The following is a 19,814-nucleotide window of genomic DNA, read 5'->3' as shown; positions in this document are numbered from 1 at the left end:
CAAACAATGCACGGCATCACCCCTCGTGCTTTAAAACTCTTCCTCACCCAAACAACAATCACAAACAAGGGCAAGGGAATAAACAAAACAATAATAGAAATCCCGGCAAGAGAACACAATTAAACAATTAAATCCCGGCAAAGGTACAACATCAATAATCTCAACGTCCCGGCAAGGGAAAATATTCAATAAGCAACAATATCCCGGCAAGGGAGCAATTTAAATACTCTTTCTCTTCCTTTTTCCTTTGTTTCATATTTCACTTTACCACTTGAGTCAATGCTCCAAAGGGTCCAACCATTTCATATACGTTCACAATTGAAATATAACTTGAGCTAATGCTCCTCATTGCTCATAGGTCACAATTTCCTTTCACAAGCTTTTCACAACAAATAGGAATCATCACCAAGACAAGAGAAATACAACAAAGTCAAGATATTGACAATTTAAAGATTCACGGTCATGCTAGACACAACGTACAGATACTCGTCACCATGCCTATACGTCGTACTCAACAAGAAGCAATTAGCAAATAAGACTCAAGTCCTAGTCCCTCAAGCTAGGGTTAGGCCAAACACTTACCTCAATGCCTTGCACACAACTTAAGCCTCAAGTATAGCTTTACCCCCGCGATTCCACCGCCAATTCGCTCGTATCTAATCATAAATTACTTCATTACATTAATAAACACTAAATGAATCAACCCCAATGCATGAAAATGAGTTTTCCAAAGTTCTACCCAAAAAGTCAAAAATCGCCCTCGGGCCCACATGGTCAAAACCCGAGGTTCGAACCAAAACCCGATTACCCATACCCCCACGAACTCAAATATGTAATTTGTTTTGAAATCGGACCTCAAATTGAGGTCCAAATCCCCAATTTTTGAAAAACCTAGGTTCTACCCAAAACACCCAATTTTCCCCATGAAAATCTTTGCTTGTAAGTTGAAATCATGTTAAAAGATGTTAAGGAGTGAAGAAAATAAGTTAGAAATCACTTACCAACGCTTTGGAGAAGAAGGGTTTTTTGAAAAATCGCCTCTTATGTTTTTAGGGTTTTGAAAAATGAAAAATGACTGAAAATCCCGTTTATTTATACCCCTCTCAGACCCCCTGTGCGGACCGCATTAAATGGACCGCGACCGCACAGGCTTACCTGAAGACCTACAGTTCAGCACCCTGTGCGGACCGCACAAAGGCGACTGCGGCCGCACAGCCTCCACCGCGCCCCGCACAAAGGCGACCGCGGCCGCGCTGGCCCCTCCGCGGTCGCACGCGATTTCTCGCGGACCGCATTAGAGGGTTCAGAGACCTGCAAACTCCTGAACCTGCAACATCTAATTTTCTAAGCCTAAGGCATCCCGGAACCTACTCGAACCTCACCCGAGCCCTCGGAACTCCAACCCAAGTATACACACAACCTCAAAAACATTCTACGGACTTATTCGTGCGATCAAATTGCCAAAATAACATCATAAACATCGAATTAAACCTCAAAATCCATGAATTCTTTCAAACTTCATAAAACATCAAATTTTCCAATTTAGGTCCGAATCACGTCAAACGCCGTCCGTTTTTAACCAAATTTCACAGGAAGGACTTAAAACATATATAAGACATGTACCGGGCGTCGGAACCAAAATACGGGCCTGATACCATCGCTTTCTAATCAAATTTCATTTCCAATCTCCTTAAACAATTTCAGAAAACAATTTTACAAAAAAAATCATTTCTCGGGCTTGGGGCCTCGGAATTCGATTCCAGGCATACGCCCAAGTCCCATATTTTCCTACGGACCCTCCGGGATCGTCAAATTACAGGTCCGGGTCCGTTTACCCAAAATGTTGACCAAAGTCAAACTTATTCATTTTAACATCAAAATTTAGCATTTTTTATAAAATTTCATATTTAAGCTTTCCGGCTACGCGCCCGGACTGCGCACGCAAATCGAGGAGACTCTAAACGTGGTTTTCAAGGACTCGAAAGCACAGAATTCATTTAAAACAGGTGATGACCCTTTGGGTCGTCACAATTCAGTTATACTATATGACAAGCTGAATACAAATAACATACTGGACAACAAGCTTAAAGATGACACACTAATATACTGAAATCAAACAAAACTCAAGGATTATATACTGGATTAAAGACCATAATACAAAAACAAGACAAATAATCACTCGAAAAAAGTAAGGACAAATAAAACAAAGTTCTAATTTAAACAGAACTCATACAGTATAATATACTGGAGATAAAGCTTACACACAGCAGACGTCCCGTAAAAAATACTGGGATGAAATAAGAATCAACTATATTATAATATTCATCCATACAGAGACAGGCTATAATTGTAATTGTGAATTAAAAAAAATAAGGAATTTGATTCAAAAAGTTGAAAAGAGTAAGTAATAAACTAATAAAATATAACATACTGGAAGATAAACATACACAAGACAGACTTCCAGAATAATATACTGGACAAAATTTATTTCTAAATTCAATAAACAAAAAACATTAGCAAAAACCACACTCAAAAGACAGATTTGGCATATAAAATATTACATCATATTTATATACGAAGGCCACTATATTATAACGAAACATAATTCAAATAACATAATAGATTAAAGATATACTGGACAACAAGCTTAAAGACGACACACTTGCATTAAAATATATTGAAATCAAACAAGACTCAAGCATTATATACTGGATTAAAGAGCATAATATTAAAATAAGACAAATAATCACTCGAAAAAATTAAGGACAAATAAAACAAAGTTCTAGTTTAAACAGAACTCATCCAGTATAATCTAATGGAGACAAAGCTTACACACGGCATAAGTCCCGAAATATATACTGGAGTAAAACAAAACTCAACTATGTTATAATATTCATCCAATATAACATATTGCAGGACAAAGATTCACACGAGATTTCAGTATAATATACTGGACAAAATTTATTTCTAAATTCAATAAACAAAAAATATTAGCAAAAACCACACTCAAAAGATAGATTTCCCATATAAAATATTACATCATATTTATATATGAAGGCCACTATTTATAATGAAACATAAGAAATTTACCTATTATCTGAATCTCTCTGAATATTTGTATATGATCCTGGATTTTTTTGTTCGATCATATACAAATATGATGCCAGCTGCTCATAATTCTGTTCAGTTGTTCTTCTTAATAACGATAACCCTTTTTGAATAGCATGCCATGCTTTTCCATAAGCAACATCTACTCCATGTGATCTTTTCATTTCTGAAATGACAAGCCTAGGCTTTACTTCAGTAGCTATGTCCCTTAAGTTGTCAATCATGTAATCTCTAATCACATTCGAAGTTGCTTGTCTTTGATTTGACTTTCTAATATCAACCGAGCACTCATGTGATCTCTGAAATTTAACTACTTTAAATAGTGTTGATTCCTTAATTCTTGAACCTCGAACAGTCCAACCACACTTTTCATCAGTACATACCAAGGAGTATCTCGTGTTACTTGACCTGTCAACATAGAACTCAAAGTGCTCCTTAATAGCTGCTAAGCAAAAACATCTGATCATAGCATTTTTGTCTTGAAAAACAGAACCGAGTTTTACATCATCCAATGATGCATTTTCCTTTAGTATTATTGATGGGGATTCTTTTGCCTTTCCTTTTGCTTTCCTTTTTCTTCCTTCAATAGTGTCTATTGATTCCATGTGTTGATCTTCCACAGGAATTACAATTTCATTTTCCATTGTAATGTCATAAATTGGCATCTCCTGCTCTTCTGCTATTTGAGATATCTACATCACTTGCTCTTCCTGAACATATGTGGTTCTGTGCAATAATTGTTGATTGTCAATTTTCATTATTGCATTACCTTCTGGTTGTTGATCTGGTATTTCTGATATTTCAACAACAAATTTGGAACCTTTATAGTATGGATCGTTTTTTAAAAGCATCATACACCAGGTAAGATGTCACGACCCGGATTTCTCCACCCTCGGGAGTCGTGATGGCGCCTACTCGTGGAAGCTAGGCAAGCCACAAAACATAAACTCCTACCTATTTCATTTTAAATCATTTTATCTATCATAACAACAAGCGTTAAATATTTAAATGACAGCGAAATATGAAATTAAAGCGGAAGACTTAAATAAAATATAAAACCAAACTATCCTGAAGACCAACACATGCCTCTAACCAGAACCTGGTGTCACAACATCCACGGACTACTAAGAGTACTAAATACAATCGTTTGAAAGAAATACAACAATGTTGTCTCGAAAACATGAGATAACATAATGAAATATAAGATAGAGGAGACGCCGGGCCTGCGGATGCGTGCAAGGCAACCTCGGAGTCTCGATGGACTGAAAGCTGGCTCCCGAGCTATTGCTGCTGTCCGAGACCTGGATCTGTGCAAAAGAGTACAGAGTGTAGTATCAGCACAACCAACCCTATGTGCTGGTAAGTGCCTAGCCTAACCTCGGCGAAGTAGTGACAAGGCTAGACCAGACTACCACATAAACCTGTGCAGTTGTATAATATACCGCGGAGAGTAAAGTAGAAATAAACAAATAAAGGTGGGAGGGGGAAACATGCTTCGGGGAGTAACCGGTAAAAACAGAATATCAAGAGAACTATAAAGGAATCAAAATCCAACCACTAACAAGAACAAGAAAAACAAAGGTAGATCTCATTGTCGGTACACATCTCGTTGCAGGCGTGCAACCCGATCCCATTTCCTGTATCTCGTGGCAGGCGTGCCACCCGCTCCCATTTCCTTATATCACGTGGTAGGCGTACCACCCTCTCCCATTTCATTATATTAACAGTTCTTCCAAATGAAATTACTCCAACAAACGCAACAATTAATACGAATTCATAAGACAACAAAGTACACAATAATTATAACTCACCGAGGAAAACAAATAATGACAAGTAGCAATTTAATTATGGACTTTAAGGAGCAAATAGGCAATTTAAGATTTAGTATGCTAAATGTCAAGTAGCAATTCAGTCGCATAAACATGTAGCAATTATAGCATAAATTCAAGGCATAATATTGCGCAAGGATCTAGAGCCAATAATAACAAGTAACAATAAAGGAAAATGCCAACATAAAGAATCACAGTAATAGTGGAATAAGACAATTAATGCACTTGAACCAATAACAACAAGAAAATCAGTAAATAGAAGTAAAGGGAACAACAATTAAATAATTCAATCCCGGCAAGGGAACATTTCAATAACTCTTTCTCTATCTTTCACTTGTACTTCATAACTCACTTTACCAGTTGAGCCAATGCTCCAAAGGGTTCAATCATCTCATATACTTTCACAATTCATAATATAACTCGAGCCAATGCTCCAAAATGTTCAATGGTCTCAATTCCTTCCACAAACTTTTCACAACAACTAGGAATCATCACCGAAGCATGAAGAATACAATGAAACCATGAAAATCACAATACAAGACTCACGGTCATAATCGACACCAACGTATAGATACTCGTCACTATGCCTATACGTCGTACTCAACAATCATCACATAGCAAATAGGACTCAACTCCTAATCCCTCAAGCTAAGGTTAGACCAAACACTTACCTCGATGCCTTGAACACAACTCAAGTCTCAATTATAGCTTTACCCCTTGATTCCACCGCCAATTCGCTCGTATCTAATCACAAATTACTTAATTAAATCAATAAACACTAAATGAATCAACCCCAATGCATGAAAATGAGTTTTCCAAAATTTTACCCAAAAAGTCAAAAATCGCCCCCGGGCCACGTGGTCAAAACCCAAGGTTCGAACCAAAACCCGATTACCTATTCCCCCACGAACTCAAATATATAATTTGTTTTGAAATCGGACCTCCAATCAAGGTCCAAATCCCCAATTTTTGAAAAACCTAGGTTCTACCCAAAACACCCAATTTCCCCCATGAAAATCTTTGGTTTTAGGTTGAAATCATGTTAAAAGATGTTAATGATTGAAAGAGATGAGTAAAAACTAACTTACAGTTGATTTGGAAGAAGACTTGTTCTTGGAAAATCGCCTAAGTGTGTTTGGGTTTGAGAAAATATGAAAAATGAAGCTCAAAATCGTTTAAGTGTAAAAATTGCAGGTCTCTAATATGGGAAATGCGAACAGGGGTTCGCAACTGCGAACCCCGACCTGTTGATGTGGGAATTGCGAGAATAATGTTCGCATTTGCGAACACTAACGAAATCCAGGACTTTCGCATTTGCAAAATTTGCATCGCATTTGCGATACCTCAGCTTCTCCAGCCATCATCGCATTTGCGAGAGGTTGTTCGCAATTGCGATATCGCTTTTGTGATGATGGAGTCGCATTTGCGACTCAGGCTGCTAGTCCTCATATTCGCATTTGCGATTGATTTGTCGCATTTGCGGGCTCGCAATTGCGAGCCGGGCTTCGCAAATGCGAAGCATGCAGGTCAGTTCATACCAGCAAATTTTAAGTCCAAAAATGCAACCCGTGGCCTATCCAAAACTCACCCGAGCCCTCGGAGCTCCAAACCAAATATAAACACAACCTCAAAACGTCCTACGGACTTATTCGTGCGATCAAATCGCCAAAATAACATCATAAACATCGAATTAAACCTCAAAATCCATGAATTCTTTCAAACTTCATAAAACATCAATTTTTCCAATTTAGGTCCGAATCACGTCAAACGATGTCCGTTTTCAACCAAATTTCACAGAAAGGACTTAAAATATATATAAGACCTGTACCGGGCGCCGGAACCAAAATACGGGCCCGATACCATCGCTTTCTAATCAGATTTCATTTCCAATTTCCTTAAATAATTTCATAAAATAATTTTACTAAAAAATTCATTTCTCGGGATTGGGACCTCGGAATTCGATTCCAGGCATACGCCCAAGTCCCATATTTTCCTACGGACCCTCCGGGACCGTCAAATCGCGGGTCCGAATTCGTTTACCCGAAACGTTGACCAAGGTCAAATTTATTCATTTTAACATCAAAACTTAGCATTTTTCACAGAATTTCATATTTAAGCTTTCTGGCTACGCGCCCAGACTGCGCACGCAAATTGAGGCGACTCTAAATGAGGTTTTCAAGGCCTCGGAGTCATAGAATTCAATTAAAAACAGGTGATGACCCTTTGGGTCGTCACATAAGATCTTCATCTTTTGACACTTGTATTCCCTTAGCAGTACATAGGTTAATATTAAGCCATACTTTTGTTCCAAACTTGTCGTTGTCGAACTCCATAACCTGGAAAATTTTACTCATGAATTCTTCAAATGTAGTCCCATCATTTATAAGGAGAAGCTTCGTTTTATGATCTAAGTACTTGTAATCTGCTGTCCATTTCCCATCGAATGCGATAACCAAGTTTGTGTGCATCCTGTATTTAATGAATCAAATAATTAGATATTTAGAAGTTACATTGTTAAAAAATATAACTCCAGTATAATAAGCTGGAATTATTTGAATTGTTCATATTAATTAAGCAAATTCCAGCTTATTATACTGGGTTTCCTGGAGTCACACATACTTCCATTATATTATACTTCCAGTATAATATACGGGAAGTGTCTAAAGTTTACATATTAAATTAACAAAGTCCAATTTTTTATACTGGTATTTTGTTCTATACCATTTTATTTACAATTTTTTATAGTAGTTTGAATGAAAGATATTTCCAGTATAATATATTGGAGTTTTATGAGTTTTTCATATTAATTCATAAAGCTCCAGTATATTATACTTGTGTTTTTTTCAACAAATTATGCGAATGTGTGTTCTTAGTTGAATCACAGATATTCCCAGTATAATAAGCTGGAAGAATCTTAGATTTTGACATTAATTCAAAAATCTCCACCATATTATACTGGCGTTATATTGTGTGTCATTTTATTCTGCAGACTTTATTGATTTGACATATAGTAGTTTGAATGAAATGTACTTCCAGTGTAATACATTGAAGTTTTTTGAGTTTTGCAAATTAATTCAAAAAGCTCTGGGGTATTATACTTGTGTTTTGTTCATTTTTGGAATCAAGTACTGTAAAACTAATTTATTAGATATTTTCAGTATATTAAGCTGGACGTATGTCAGATTTAGATATTAATTTAGAAAGGTCCAGCAAATTATACTGGCGGTATGTTCTGCGGGATTTTATATTATTTTTTCTGGTTTTGAACAATATAGATTTTATTAGTTACGATCTAAATTACAGAAAAGAAGATATATAATACAATGAAGTAGAGATTAACGCATTGAGAAAATTAGATATTAACGCAGATTAAAGCATTAAAATCAAACCAGAAAATTCGAAGAATAAGAAGAATTTTATGATTCTTTACACAAATATATCACTGATACTTTGAATTTTCTGGTTTGAATTACAAAGAGAAGAATCGAGAATAAATTCAAACTAGATAAATTCAAAAACTAGACAAATAATTGAGAGTGCTTACTTTGATTTGTAGATTGACGCCGCAAGCTTGTGCTAAAGAAGAATATGATGTTGTAGCCACTAAGTGATCAAAAAATTTATTGAGACTGCTTAGTTCGATTTGCAGATTACCGCCGTAAGATTGTTCTAAAGAAGAATATGAGGTCAAGTCGCGTAAATTTAATAACAGAGTAAGGGTATTTTAGTCAATAAATTATTACCGTGCTAACTTCGTAACTAAATATCGTTGACCTTTGATTATGTGGCTAAATTTGATTGACCAGGCGAAAATCCGACCATTTTTAAATTTTTCGTGGCCACCCAATTAGGACTAGCCCAGGCTTCTCTACACCCAAAAGCCCATTCTTAGGCCCATTATTCTAACAATGCCTTTACTCTTTCTTTTTTTTTTTTTTTAAAATAATTATTTATTGTGATTGGAAGCTAGACATTATCCGTTTTAGGAACATTGTAATCAGACAGACAGAAAAACGAACCTGTTGTTCAATGGAAGCGGGAAATCTCCTTGGTTTCATTCCGTTAAGCCAACCGCCACAACGACTTGTACATTCTCGTCGCCTCTCCTCTTTCCCTTCCTTTGTTACTGTTAAGGCTTCTATTAGTTCCCAGGTACTCTCAATTCCACATTCATTGTCTTTGTGCTTATTGGTTATTAGCTCATTTGGAAAATTCGTGACGAGAAATGAAGGGAGGAAGTGGGTATAGAGGGCCGAAGCCACGGAGGGAATTGATAGCAGATTGGGTATCCAAAAATGATGATTTAGTTCGGAGCTTGCCGATATACGTTGGTGGATTGTCTTTATTGGCTGTTCTTTTCAATCGCACGGCCTCCGGTATTGCTCCCGTCGCTGATGCTAGCAGGTTAACTACTACTACTTCCTCCGTTTCAATTTCTTTGGCTATAAAAACATGTCATTTGGATAAAATGGAAGTTTAAACTTAAATTGTTTCTAAATATGGAAATGTGGCATTCTTTTTGGAAGGACTAATAAGAAAACATTGTCATACAAATATAAAATGGAGTGGAGGGAGTATCGTTTTGCCAGTTACTCCCTCCGTTCCAATTTATGTGAACCTGTTTGACTGAGCACTGAGTTTAAGAAAAAATGAATGACATTTGGAATCTGTGGTCCTAAACAAGCCAAAAAGGGGCCCAGAGTATTTGTGTGGTTATAGAAGCTTCTTATTAAGGGTAGAATTGTAAGTTTAAGCTAAATTGTTACCAAATTTAGAAAGGAGTCATTCTTTTTGAAACGGACCAAAAAGGAAATAGGTTCACATAAACTGGAAGAGGGAGTATTATTCTTCCTTTCTATAGCAAGGCTGTTTATCCGATGAATGTGTTGCTCTTAGAAGCCTGCTACAAAGGGGTGTGAAATTTGAAAGAGACGAGAGAGAATTTTGGGGCCGCAATTGATGTCCTGGAATATTATCTCTAATGAGTAGCTTGAATCTTGTCCAGTAATTCGAGAATGTATGTATTACAATGAGTTTAATTTTTTATGCATTTACATGATCAAGTTACTTAAAAAATCCGACTTGAAACTAGTAATTTAAGAAAAAGAAGGTAATTCTGGTAGAATTTCGAAACTATCTGTTTGCATAAGTTAAATCCTTTGTAATGTGAGGTGATTTCAGCTAAAGTTTGGTTTAAAAGGAAAAGAAGAGAGAAAAAACACACAGACACATGCACGCACATCATTTGGTATATACTTATGGATCATCTTAAGAGGAAAAGGAAAAGTGTTACTAAAGTATGAAACGAGATTTGCATCTGATGTAAGGTAGAAGTATTGATGCAGTAGTTTTGCTTTATAAGATTACACCTATTTAATGAATCCTCTATCAACATGAGCTTTTGGCTGAATGCAATAAAACATCTTTTAATAGGTCAATACCTTCTTTGTATTTTAGTAACAAAGAAAGCTGAGGTCTTTGACTTTTAGAAATAGTTAGTGAAGTTTCTTAAAATCTCCAATAATCGTCGAGCCATTTCAAAGTTTGTTCACTAATTCACTTACTGTTAGATGCGTAGTCTGAACAAAGTCCCACATTGGTTAAATATGGGTTCCCAATTAGTTTATAAATATCTTGACCTTTTGCCTTAATGTTTTGAAAGAGATGTTTTGGTTCTTTCACATGGTAACATAGCCCAGCTTTAATTAGCTTGTTTAGTTTGTTTCTCTGCCCTGATCTTCTTTCTTAAATTTTAATCCTTCTGAAGTTCATTAAGTCATCTGTTTTACTACTCTAGGCTTCTCTCTCTCTTTATAAAAATAATTTAGGTACATTAGCTATTTGCTTCAGGCTACTCTTCAGCTTGTCAAGCCACTTTAACCTTTTCTCTTTAAAATCCACGTTTGAGATCAAACGAGTCAAACATGTGGGAAGAAGTTAAATCTGTAACAGATAAAAGTCCCATATTTGTTAAATAAGTGATTCCATATCAGTTTATAATGATCTTATTACTCCACCTATTACCCTTAGATATTGAGTTGGATGCATAAGTTTTTTCACAATCATATGTAGCTGAGACAGTATGTTTCTTTAAGGAGCAGCACTTTTCTTTTTTGCATAATACATTGGAAACAGTTTTTGAGCTTCCTATTTCTCATGTAATTAGTTTTCAACATATTCTTGGACCACTATTTAAACTATTTGCTTTCAACTCGCACAGTTCTCAATCCAGAGCAGATTTATTAACTCTTGGCTTGGCCGTCACCAACATCTTAAATGGTCTTGTTTGGCTTTCAATTCGACCAAAAACCATATCTGTGGTGAGGGCTGTCTACACACGCATACACAGATGAGGATATGTACTTTGTGTCCCACTATCTCTGCTCAGCTCATTGCTTAGTTTTCCTCGTGTTGTTACACCATTAGAGTAACTGATCAATTTATGCCTTTTGATTCTTTTCCAGGTAAATCCTAACGGTGTGGAGTGCCAAAGAATAGCGTCCAACCTACCAGATTTTGTTATTTCTGAGCTGCTCTGGTACTGTATCTATGAGTTGAACATTTTTTAAAGAGATGTTCTTTGTTTTGCTTATTTTTGTACTTGGAGATCACGTAAAGTATTGAGAACTTGATCTGTTTGTGTATATATATACATATTACATGATCTATATAATGACTATAAGTTGCACCAGAGAAGTGAATCCGATCATTTTTTCCTTTGTGAAGAAAAAATCAGATTGAAGGTCACATATTACGCTGCATGATACTTCTTGTCAAATCAGTAGACAGGAGACTAGGTCATTGAACTTATAAATATTCAATGTTTATGTCTTTCGAAGTATTTAGAAAAGTTTGTTTTTTGTTGACAAGAGTGGGTTGATTTTGTGGAAGGGACCCTCCACCTAACCATGAGGCTGGGGGCTCAAGTCCTCAAGGAGCGAGAAAGTGGCAAAAGCAGCTATTGGCCTCTGCGGATAAGGGATTTGTGCAGAGGCGGATCCAGAATTTTGAGTTTATGGGTTGTGAATCTAAAAAAAAGGCAGCTCATTGGGTTCTGGGTAAATTATTTATGCATATTAAGTAGATTTCTTAACACAAATACTGGTTTTGACCAAAGCTACTGGGTTCTGCTAAACCTGTAACTAGAACTCTAGCTCCACCGATTTACCATACTGATTTTCTTAATGAGTATGAAAGCGCATGATTGGTTGTATAAAGGAAAAGTGGCATCATTCTAGATAGTGAATAATGTGTGAATTCTGCATTCACTAACACAACTGTCTGTTCTATAGCACCGATATAATAGACAACTTGTTCTGAAAGAGAATGTGTTGCTAATTCCTTAAGCATGCTCTTCCAGTGTGCAAATGATATATAACCAAACAAGCACAATTTATCGTAATTTTATACATTTCCTGATGTTCTTTTAGATGAGAAAACCTGTGATCTCCATGGAAGAGACTTGTTGATGATTATTTGTTGTGTTTGGCCATCAATATTTGCAAATACCTATTTCAGTAATTGAAATACTCTGAAATATTGAAAAATTCTTTGAGGAGTATTTTAAGAGAAGTAATGGTTTTCAATCACAAAACTTCAACTTCTTTTCCAAGTAAAATTCATAAACGAACGCAACTTCAACTTTCAGATTCTCTTTTTCAACTTCAACTTCAAATACTCTTTCTTCTCAACTTCAACGAAAGATTGTCCAAACGCCTACTGAAGTGTTACTCCTTTTTTTTCCTAATCCACAGGGCTTGGGATTCTCTATCAGATGTCACATGCTGCAGATCTCTGGTCATTGTTTATGATGGAAAATGCATCCTTCAAATTGGGTTTGCTGCTGCATCATCCTCTAATGGAAGCGAAGCAGTAGCTGTGGACACCAATAAGTTGATAGAAGGATCACTTTACCAAGGAGCTCTAAAATCAGCGTCACGTGAGTGATTTAACTTGAACTTCTCATTTTTTCTAGCTTTCGAGATATAGTTATATCTTCTCATTCCTAAAACAAGTGGTTGAAAGATTTATGAGCCCGAGAGCAGGTTTTGAAAGATCAAGACATTGGTTAAATTTCCAAGCATCCGTTAAGAAGTTAGAATAACATGAGCTTGATTGTCTGTATCTTCAGAGAGCTACTTGGCCAACTTATCTCTTTATCCTGGGAAGTCGGAGCTACCATTTCTTCCTTCATATACACAGGTACTATTAACTCCTGTACTTTTCTTCCCCCCTTTTCTCCTGTGGCATACAACTTTGTCTCATTTCACCTAAGTCCACTATATCAATTGTACTAAAGATGTGCAGATACCTCTATAGTAGCCAAATGAGCATTTTTTTTTGCTCTTCAAATAATTCTTGCATCATTCAAAGTCTACCAAATGTGTACACCTATATGATCTCTGTTATCATACGTCCTTCATATTCATTATATTTTTTCCGGAGGTTCAATCTTCACCTGAAGGTTACTGATAACCATAATACTTTATTAGGCAGTAATCTTGCAACCTCTAGCTGACAAAGGAATTGCCATAATTGGTGGTGACACAATCAGAGGATTCACATCTTCTGACCAAGTATGTATCACAATTGATGTTGTGCTTGTACTTAATTGTATTGCCTCGCCTTTGATTTTGGAAAGCAGTAGAACACAAATGGTTTTCTTTGTGGCGTATGTCATCATACTTACCTAAAATGACTTTTGGTAGCATTAAGTACGTTACTCTACCATGGTTGTTTTATTGTGGTTTGAGCTTTATTTGTTCTCTCTAGATACTTATTCAAATGTCATGAAATTCACACTTTATATTGGTATCCCTTTTGCCATCTTTTAAATGCACCCTAGTCTCATGCTTTTTTCCGTCATTGACAGGCATGGATCACATTGATCGGAGAGAAGTTAGATGCTACACTGACAAAAGTTATTTGACATTCCTACTAGCAATGCAAGATATATGTTTCAAGACATCTAAATGCAGCATCTAAGTTCAAGATTTGCCTATAATCATGTCTTATCTCAAGGTGATTTTCCTTCCTTTAGTTTATGTGGCATGGGTGGCACGTTAATTCCCGAGAACACCAGTATGTATCCCCTGATTCTTTTCTTTGGACTTGCCTCTCCAAACAAAGGAACTGCAGTTTCTGCTAGTTATTATTTTCTGTCCAACTGCAACATTAGAAGCTTTCCCTGGATCTTTTAGACAACTGTTGATTTCTGATTTGTGCAACATAATACTCCATTTATGAATTCATTTCAATGTTTGCAGGCACAAAGAGTGGCAATTTGTTTCCATGATGGTTTGCTTTGAAATGATTTCCCTCGTGAGCTTAAGCTCTGCTGTCTTGTTGGTTGGTGAAAGGATGAGATACTGTAGGAGGTAACTTTTTCGTCTTTCCTGTGAGAAATGGAAGAAGATTATAACCCCATAGAAAGCCATTTAAAATTTTTATTCAGTGTCCTACTGGACCTCCCTTCTACAAAGGCATAGTTTTGTTATTGGCTGTCTTGCAAAAGCAGCAACTAAGAATCTGCAGTTAAAGCTCAAACTTCTGCTATGCTGAATCTAACTAGGCATACTGATAAAAAGATGTCATCTCTTGATATGGTCGATGAGTAAATGTCCATTTTGTTTTTATTGTATTGTTAAGGATTCTCAGAATAGAGTTTTCCCCATAAATTCTGCAATTTATACAATTCAAAGTAACCAAAAACTTTTAGAAGTTACAAAAAGGGGTGAATATTCTGCCTTCCCAACGATGCCAAAAGAATTCACTGAGTAAATCATTGAATAAAAATATCATGTTACACTAAAAAATATGTATAATAGTGTATAATCAGACTATGTAGACTCTGATTTTGGAACTTTTTAAACAAACGTCAAGATCCCGTGTACCACAGTTTGTTTATACATGAGCTAATGGTAGCATGAGGCGCATGCATTCAATTGAGAGTGTTTTACCTCTCTTAGTGAGTTTACTAAAAAATATTTAGATTGTCTGGTATTGAGTATATATAGTGTGTTATGATGATTAATAAAACTGAGTAACGTATGTGTGCTAAGAATCAGGTACTCTAGTTTGAGTGACTGACTCCTTTGAACTGCTGTGCAGTAATAAAAAGATAAAAATTCTGGTACGAGTTACTTTAGGAAAAATAACTGTACTATCTTTTCTTTGTATGACCAGAATAATCAAGAATATCTTTTGATTTTGATATGATCACCGGTGAGCGTTCGGATTTTTGGGAAAAAGTTCCTGCGACTTAGGAGTCCTTCCTAATTTTAAACTCCTAAATATTTGGTTACTAAACTTGTTTGCTTACAGTCCTAGTTCAAGTAATAACCAACTGCTCCAGTCTTGAGTACAGTCCTAGTTCAAGCTTGTTAGGTTATTGAATTGTGATCTTTATTTTGTTGAAAAGTATAATTGTTTAAGTTTGTAAAACGTTTATATTTTTAAGTTAGAGTTGACTTGAAAATGTGTAACAGTGACCTAGAGTTAAGTCTTAGATTGCAATAGTTGTAGTTTGAATATTTTTGGCTCTTTCATTTTAGTGAAGTTCGAAATTAAATTCTACTAGACTAAATTGTGATTTTTGCACCTTTTTGAGCGGGTAAATTTTTCATGTAAAATCCATGTGTTCTTTACTTATCGCACATAAATTACATAAGTTAAAGAACCAGATTCTTTAGGCAAACTTAGGACCACTCAATTTAAGAAGATGCTTTCCTGACAGCATATGAAGACGGTGAAAATAAAAAAGAGGAAGAAGAAAATGACAATGGGCTCATGTCATTGTTTGCTATAATTGAGTCAAAACTTGAGGTATCAAACAAACAACGGATGTGTTTCCACCCCTGTAGTTGGGAATGCAAATTAACATACCTCATGTGTTTCACACGGCACCGATCGGCTAAGACTCCCGCACAGTAGGAGCGAACTGAATTTGGTTGTAATATGATACCAAATTCTGGTATCGAGAGGCAATGTAACAGTAATTACGAAGAAGAGAGGATGGGAAGAAGGAAGGAGATGAGAAGAAGAGCTAAGAATAGAGAAGGAGAGTGAGATCAAAGTTTAATTGTCCTTCAAAACATGTGTTCCTTTATTACAATTGTCCTATTTATCTATGAAAATGCATAAGCTAAAAATTAGAGCTTAAGTAACTTTCCCGCCAACTGAAATTAAGAAACAAGCAACAACAAACACATGAATAGGCTTAGGTGTGTGCTTCCATGGCATTTGAGCTGGCATCCTAGCTGGTAGCAGCTGGAATACGTGTATCAATACCCCCCGATGGACAGCACCCTTGTCCTTAAGGGTGAAGGTGGGAAATCTGGTGCGTAGGTCAGAAGCAAGTTCCCAGTTAGCTTGTGAGGCATCCAAGTCCTTCCATTTGATCAAACATTGTGCGACAGCTTTATTGCCTTTCTTGATTAATCTTCTGCTCAACACAGCTTCTGACATAAGGGACTGGCTAAGTTCAAAATTGGAGGATGAACAATTTCTGTAGGTAGCTCATAACAGAACTTGAGCTGAGAAATGTGGAATGTGGAGTGGATTTGAACCTCTGGGGGAAGTAAAAGTTTGTAAGCAACAGTTCCCACTATTTCTATTATAGGATAGGGACCAAAATACTTAGAAGTGAGTTTATGATAAGGAAAAATGGAGAGAGTAGACTGCATATAGGGTTGCGGCTTGACAAAGACCAAATCTCCCACCTAGAACTCTTTATCAGACTTGTGGCTGTTAGCTTGAGCTTGCATTCTCTACTGAGCTCGACAGAGGTGAAATTTAGCCAGTTGTAGCTTGAATTCCCTAACCAACATGATGTCTTCAACAGTATCAACAGAAGAATCACCAAGAAGATAGGGAAGGTGTATCGGAGGAGGATAACCATATAAGAGCTCAAAAGGAGAGGGTTGAATAGCATAATAAGGACTAGAGTTGTACCACCATTCTGCTATAGATAAGAAGGCACCCAAATCGGTTGAAGAACTGTGCAAAAAAATCTCAAGTAGGTCTCTAAACACCTCTTGAGCACTTCACTCTGACCATCTGTTTGAGGATGGTAAGCAGTTGAAGTCTGCAATGTGACACCTTGAGCCGACAAGAATTCCTTTCAAAAAGAGCTGATGAATATGGGATCCCTATCACTAGTAATGGAAGCAGGGAACCCATGAAGTTTGAAGACAGTATCCAAAAATACCTGAGCAAGAGTTTGGGCAGTATAAGGATGAGAAATGGCAATGAAATGACCATACTTAGTGAGCCTGCCTATGATGACCCAAATAACAGTCTTCCCTTTAGACTTAGGTAATCCCTCTATGAAATCCATATTAATGTCAGTCCAAGGCAGCGAAGGTATTGGTAAAGGCTGCAACAGGTCAGGGTATGCAGAAGTGTCATATTTGTTTCTTTGACATACATAATATTTGTGAATGAAGTCCAAGATATCTTTCCCGATTCCCTTCCAATAGTAGTATGAAGTCACCTTCCTTGTGGTGGCATCAATTCCAGAATATCCACCTGAAGGAGTGGAGTGTCATAGGGTGAGGATCTTGTGCCTTAAACCGGCATCATGTCCTATGACAAGCTTGCCCTTTCTCCTTAGTTGATCATTGATCCAAGTGTAGTGCTTCTGGGGTGTGTGTTGCAAAGAAGCAATGAAGTTTCTTAACTCAGAATCAGAAGTCCACCAAACTGTGGTCTCCTGCTAAAGCTCAGCTTGAACCAAAGACATCATCAAGGACATGAGTTCAGCACCATCAATTCTGGAAACTGAGTCTGCAGCAATATTTTCCTTCCCTTATTTGTACTGAATTTCAAAATCAAAAGGGAGCAACTTAGCTAGCCACCTCAATTCTGAATCAGTGTGCAGTTTTTGCTCAACAGATACTTCAAAGCCTTTTGGTCAGTTTTAACAATAAATGCTGACCAAGCAAATAATGGGACCATTTGGTGACAGCAAAGACTAGTGCAAGGAGTTCCCTTTCATAAGCTGATAGTGCAAGATGTCTAGGGGCCAAACCTTTACTGATGAAAACTATAGAATGACCATTCTACATTAGAACAACTCCAATGCATGTTCCACCGGCATCTGTATCCACTATAGAAGGAATAGAATAGTCTGGTAGAGCTAGGACTGGATCAGCTGTTAAGGCTAGCTTCAGTGTAGAGAAGGCCTGAACAGCACCTTCAGACCATTTGAAATTATCCTTCTTTAGTAATTCAGTGAGTGGTCGACTGTTGAGATCATAACCTTTGATAAATTTCCTCTAGTACCCTGCCAGCCCTAGGAAGCCTCTCAGTTATTTGAGTGTGGTGGGAGTAGGCTAGTGTTGAACAGTTGTGATTTTCTTAGGATCTGTAGATACCCCTTCATTAGAGATGAAGTGTCCTAAATACTCCACCCTTGCAACTCCAAAGACACATTTAGATTGCTTAGCTAGCAAACTATTATGCAACATAACTTCAAACACCTGTTGTAAGTGTAATGCATGATCTTGCAAATTCCTGCTATATATAAGAATATCATTAAAGAAGACCAGAACAAATTTCCTTATGAAGTGCTGAAATAGGTGATTCATGAGGCACTAAAAGGTAGATGGAGCATAGGTTAAGCCAAATGGCATGACCAAATACTCATAATGGCCCAAGTGATTGTTGAAGGCTATTTTGGGAATATCAGCTTCCACCATTCTTATTTGATGATAACCATATTGAAGATCAATTTTAGAGAAGATCACTGCTCCAGCTAATTCATCTAATAAGTCATCTATGATGGGAATAGGGAATTTGTCCTTAATAGTACATTGATTCAACTCCCTGTAGTCCACATATAATCTCCAGGAACCATCCATCTTGCCTACTAACACCACAGGTGATGGAAAGGGATTGTTGCTATACTGAATTACATCTTGCTGCAACATGTCTTTGACCAGCTTTTCAATGATGTCTATCTTCATAGAGGAATATCTGTAAGTTCGTGTGTTGATTGGTTTAATCCCAGGTTGCAATGGAATGCTGTGATCAAAAGCACCTCTTTGAGGAGGTAAGGTGGTGGGTTTTACAAATACCTGATGATACTAAGATAGGAGTTCTTCAATGACAACAGGAGTTTGGAACTCCTGAAGAAGGTGCAGTGCATTAAATTGATTGGTTGACTGTAAGGCAGGCTTAATAAATAATACTTGTATCGTGAAGAGTTGGACATCATCTCCATTCATTTTATTAACAGTCTTGGTGCTTGAGAACTTACACTCCTCAGCTACTCCTTTAAGTAGATGAAATTTGCCCCAATAAGTGAATGACAGAGTTAAGGGTGTATAATCCATGGTAATTGGCCCCAAGGTTTTCATCCATAATGCTCCCAAAACCAAATCATATTTGCCTACTGGAAAAACAATAAGATCAGAAGTGTAGGTTGTGCCTTGCAACATCCATTGGAAGTCTCTCTCACCACCCCAGAAGTGGCCTCTATAGAGTTATTACCAAGGTTGACATAGCCAATCTTAGTAGGAGCAACTTGACAACCTAACCTTTTAGCAGACTCACTATCTATGAAATTGTGAGCACTTCCTTCATCCAAAAGAATCTGCAGTGGCCTCTTGTGGTTATAGCCAGTCACATGAATAGTTTATGCCCCTTGTATACCACTCAGTGCACACAAAGAGATCATAGGAGGATCTCCTTCAGTAACAGACCACTCTTCATTAGCAGCATCACCATCTGTCTTGGGTACTACTTTTTCTAAGCTTTCATCATCTCCATACTCCAAGTCCAACACAAAAATTGCTTAGAAAGTGTGCATTTATGCCCAGGAGTGTACTTGTCATCACAAAAGTAGCATAATCCATGTGCTCTCTTAGCCTGCAT

The 19,814-nt window shown here is 36.9% G+C and overlaps 1 protein-coding gene across 1 annotated transcript; it reads left to right on the top strand.

Moving 5' to 3' along the window:
- Nucleotides 1-8,887: 8,887 nt before the first annotated feature.
- Nucleotides 8,888-14,614, top strand: LOC109208646 (protein COFACTOR ASSEMBLY OF COMPLEX C SUBUNIT B CCB4, chloroplastic). The gene is made up of 9 exons (XM_019371776.1): nt 8,888-9,089; nt 9,169-9,341; nt 11,158-11,257; nt 11,402-11,475; nt 12,692-12,876; nt 13,069-13,139; nt 13,430-13,513; nt 13,810-13,958; nt 14,204-14,614. Exons 1-8 carry the CDS (start codon nt 8,967-8,969, stop codon nt 13,864-13,866), a joined length of 867 nt encoding a protein of 288 aa, XP_019227321.1. The 5' UTR covers nt 8,888-8,966; the 3' UTR covers nt 13,867-13,958; nt 14,204-14,614.
- The last annotated feature ends 5,200 nt before the right edge of the window (nt 14,615-19,814 follow it).

Source organism: Nicotiana attenuata, unplaced genomic scaffold, assembly GCF_001879085.1.
Source record: "Nicotiana attenuata strain UT unplaced genomic scaffold, NIATTr2, whole genome shotgun sequence".
NCBI lineage: Eukaryota > Viridiplantae > Streptophyta > Magnoliopsida > Solanales > Solanaceae > Nicotiana > Nicotiana attenuata.
The sequence above is the reverse complement of the archived record's forward strand: the minus strand, read 5'-3'. Positions and strand labels throughout refer to the sequence as shown.